The 3,983-nt window shown below is 58.1% G+C and overlaps 1 protein-coding gene across 1 annotated transcript; it reads left to right on the top strand.

Annotated features, from left to right (window-relative positions):
* The first annotated feature begins 238 nt into the window (after positions 1-238).
* LOC109771911 (probable serine/threonine-protein kinase PIX13) lies at positions 239-2,753 on the top strand. The gene is made up of 5 exons (XM_020330605.4): positions 239-351; positions 476-885; positions 1,110-1,257; positions 1,344-1,489; positions 1,602-2,753. Exons 1-5 carry the CDS (start codon positions 276-278, stop codon positions 2,184-2,186), a joined length of 1,365 nt encoding a protein of 454 aa, XP_020186194.1. The 5' UTR covers positions 239-275; the 3' UTR covers positions 2,187-2,753.
* Positions 2,754-3,983: the final 1,230 nt, after the last annotated feature.

The raw sequence follows: 3,983 nt of genomic DNA, 5'->3' as shown, positions 1-3,983 counted from the left end.
TCGCCTGATGCATGGGCGCCCAAATGACAGCTCCACGAGGAGTTCCACGCCTTCCACTACCCCAACGCGCAGGCCTCGTCGCTCCTCTCCTCTCCACCGCCACGCCCAAAGTCACATTTGCCAATCTCTTTTTTTATGCCAAGCACGTAGCTGGAGCCTCGAGGGACCTGATTGAGATTCACGACACGAGGGATATAGCCAGCCAGCCATCAAGTCAGAAGAAAGAGGAGGACAGGAGAGGAGAGAGCTACAGCCTAGAGCTTTGCTTCCACGCCATGGGTAACTGCTTCGGCTCCGAAGAGACCGACGTGGAGGCTGTCAAGGCAGTGGCGCATCATGCTCATGCCAGAGGTATCGCCATGATTCTCAATTGATCTCGTTCTACCTTGATTCCTTGATGGGATTCACCGTGTATTTCGGTCGATATTTACAACTTCTGACGCATATGCAATCTGTGCTCATTTTACTCTCGCAGCAGCGATGGCGAGGCCCGGCATGGTCGCGCCCCAGCCCAATGCACCCGCAGCAAAGAGCTCCCCGGGGCAGGCTCGGAAGTCGCCGAGCGCGCCCACGACCTCCGGCAGCGGCAGCGGGAGCGGCCGTCCGGTGGCTGGAGGCGCCACGAATGGCGGCAGCGAGGCCAGCCCCAGCCGGGAGGGGAGGATCCTGGAGGCGCCCAACCTCCGGATCTTCACGTTCGCGGAGCTCAAGGCCGCCACGCGGAACTTCAAGTCGGACACCCTTCTCGGCGAGGGCGGGTTCGGGCGGGTGCACAAGGGGTGGGTCGACGAGAAGACCATGAGCCCGGCCAGGAGCGGCGCCGGCATGCCCGTCGCCGTCAAGAAGCTCAACCCCGAGAGCCTGCAGGGCGTCCAAGAATGGCAGGTGAATGAAACTACGTGTCTTTTGGTCAACCCGAACCATATTCTGAGTCATCGACGTATTCACGTGCGCTGCGCATAGCATTGCATAATTCCCAACCGAAATGTGTGTGCGCCTTCCACGATCATGCATGTTTAGTGATTGGCATGCACGTTGGCATGTGCGTCTGTTTACCCTTGTGCTGGTGCCATTGGAGTTGCTGATTCGTGGCGGAATTGGTGTTGCAGTCGGAGGTGAATTTCCTGGGAAGGCTCATCCATCCCAACCTGGTGAGGCTGCTGGGGTACTGCTGGGAGGACAAGGAGCTCCTGCTCGTGTACGAGTACATGGCCAAAGGCAACCTCGAGGATCACCTCTTCAGAAGCGAGCCACGGAGTAAGTCCCGGCACATACATATCAACTGACTGATTAGATACGCAGGCTGGGATAGCTAACACGAACAGCATTGTGGCCACCTGCAGAAGGCGCGGGCGCGTTCCAGCCGCTGTCGTGGAGCCTCCGGCTGCGCGTGGCGATCGACGCGGCGCGCGGCCTCGCCTTCCTGCACTCCTCGGAGAAGCACGTCATCTACCGGGACTTCAAGGCCTCCAACATCCTCCTCGACACGGTACGTGCCGTGCGCGCGCCGCCGCTCGCCGGTGATCCTTCCTCTCCCGAGCTCGATCACGCGCGCGCGCACACGTCTAACCTAACCCTCCTCTCCCGCGCTCCGCATGCAGCAATTCCACGCGAAGCTCTCGGACTTCGGGCTGGCCAAGGACGGGCCGGCGGGCGGCAGCAGCCACGTGACGACCCGGGTGATGGGCACCTACGGCTACGCGGCGCCGGAGTACGTGGCGACGGGGCACCTGTACGTGAAGAGCGACGTGTACGGCTTCGGCGTGGTGCTGCTGGAGGTGCTGACGGGCCTGCGCGCGCTGGACACGGACCGGCCCAGCGGCCAGCACAACCTGGTGGACTGGGCCAAGCCGCACCTGGCGGACCGCCGGAAGCTGGCGCGCCTCATGGACCCGCGCCTCGAGGGCCAGTACTCGTCCAGGGGCGCGCAGCGGGCGGCGCAGCTCACGCTGCGTTGCCTTGCCGCCGAGCACACCAACCGGCCGTCCATGAAGGAGGTCGTCGCCGTGCTCCAGGAGGTCGAGTCCATGTCCAGGGGCGGCTTCGTCGGCTCGGCGTCCCCGCGACCAAACAACGCGCGGAGCGGTCACGGTTACGGCCAGTCGCCACGGCCAGGGTACATGTCGGAACGGGCTAGCCCGGCCGGCAGCCACGGCAGCCAGCACCCGTCTCCTCGAGTGAGGTAGCGACTGAAATTGTGCTCCGGCACTTGGATTTGCATGTGCCCCGTGATAATGATGTTGCTGCATCTGTCTTCTGAGCATGTTATTTTCATGTGTCATATGGATGTGCGATAATCCATTGGTTGGCATGTTCGTATCGAAACTCAAGTCGCACATCGTCAACCAAAAAATGATCCACCCTGTAAGCCAGTTCAAATGTTAGAGATCACACGAAGTCGCTGAAGGAGTCCTGGACTAAGGGGTCCTCGGGCGTCCGGCCTGTTATTCATGGGCCGGACTGATGGGCTGTGAAGACACGAAGGCCGAAGACTATACCCGTGTCCGGATTGGGCTCTCCTTGACGTTGGAGGCAAGCTACCGACTATGAAGATTCCCTCTTATATAACCGACCTCATGTAACCCTAAATCTCTGCGGTGTCTATATAAACCGGAGAGCATAGTCCGGATAGGACAGATTCATTACCATATACTCATAGGCTAGACTTCTACGGTTTAGCCACTACGATCTCGTGGTAGATCAACTCTTGTAACACTCATATTCATCAAGATCAATCAAGCAGGAAGTAGGGTATTATCTTCATACAGAGGGCCCGAACCTGGGTAAACATCGTGTCACCCGTCTCCTGTTACCATCGATCCCAGACGCACAGTTCGGAACCCCCTACCCGAGATCCGCCGGTTTTGACACCGACATTGGTGCTTTCATTGAGAGTTCCTTTGTGCCGTCGCTAAGAGGGTTGATGGCTCGCCTTGTTGTCAAGGATAATATCATCTCCGGAGGAGCCCTGGCCCTAGGTCAGACCCTCCGTCTCAGCGGCTTCGTCATGGCCGCCGGCTCGGCCCTTAAGCCGGCGATGACCTCTCAAGTCATCAAAAATCACCTCCGCGTTGATCCCGAATACTCCGCCCGCATGGATCCAGTGGAGTTCTCGTCGTTGAACGAACTCCTAGATCGCATGGTCGCCTTGGGGGTCGCTACAGACTATTATCGGGTCGGGCTTAAACCCGACCAGAGAGAAATTAAAACTCCACCGATCACCCATCAGATAGAGGTAGTCGAGGAGCAGAGCAACTCTTCCACTATATTGAAGACGAACTATGTTCGGGTCGCCGATCTTGAAGAGGCGGATAATTTCCAGCAGAAGGTCATGTCTCTTCCTCCGAACATAAAGTCGGATGACGAGCCTAAAAACCCAGTCGATATCCCGGAGCCCGAACTATCCGGCCCGGTAGACCTCCAAACTCCAGATCCAAAACCAGGTCAGGGTTCGGATTCAATTCCACCCACCCACCCGGACATAGATGCTCTCAGAGGCATCAAACAACAGCGTCAGGAAACGGTCCACCACTTCAGGGGCAGATTCCTCCTTGTAAAAAACAAGGTAAAAGGCTGCCACGACGAATACGCGATAGCAGCATTCTGCCATAACTGCGCAGACGAAGGTATCCTTAATGCCATCAATCGCCGCCGCATACTAAAATTCGCTGACCTAGCAACCATTGTACAAAAGTACAGCGCGATGGAAAGCGCCTGGAAAACTCAGGCAGCCGGCTGGGAACCATCCCGGCTCCACTTACAGGCAAAAAGGACGCGCCCCCATGGCATGACCAGCCGAACAGTCAAAAAACATAAACCTATTCCGCTGCACGGCACCGTTCTGCAGGGATGGCTCACCGGCCCATGCAAAATACACACGACGCCGGATACCGTGGCGACCCACAGCCTTAGAGCATGTTGGATACTCCGGCAGGTAGCCAAGAGCGGCGAGGACATCCTTACCAAGGACACCCCCGAACAAC

The sequence above is a fragment of the Aegilops tauschii genome, chromosome 6 (genome assembly GCF_002575655.3).
Source record: "Aegilops tauschii subsp. strangulata cultivar AL8/78 chromosome 6, Aet v6.0, whole genome shotgun sequence".
In the NCBI taxonomy this organism is placed as follows: Eukaryota; Viridiplantae; Streptophyta; class Magnoliopsida; order Poales; family Poaceae; genus Aegilops; species Aegilops tauschii.
Note: the sequence above shows the minus strand (reverse complement) of the source record. Positions and strands in the feature narration are given on the sequence as shown.

Excerpts from the sequence above, each read along its gene's own strand:
- LOC109771911 (XM_020330605.4), top strand. The coding sequence starts at position 276 with ATGGGTAACTGCTTCGGCTCCGAAGAGACCGACGTGGAGGCTGTCAAG. Across the intron at positions 1,258-1,343 it reads CTTCAGAAGCGAGCCACGGA|AAGGCGCGGGCGCGTTCCAG; the intron begins GTAAGTCCCGGC and ends GGCCACCTGCAG. Across the intron at positions 1,490-1,601 it reads CCAACATCCTCCTCGACACG|CAATTCCACGCGAAGCTCTC; the intron begins GTACGTGCCGTG and ends CTCCGCATGCAG.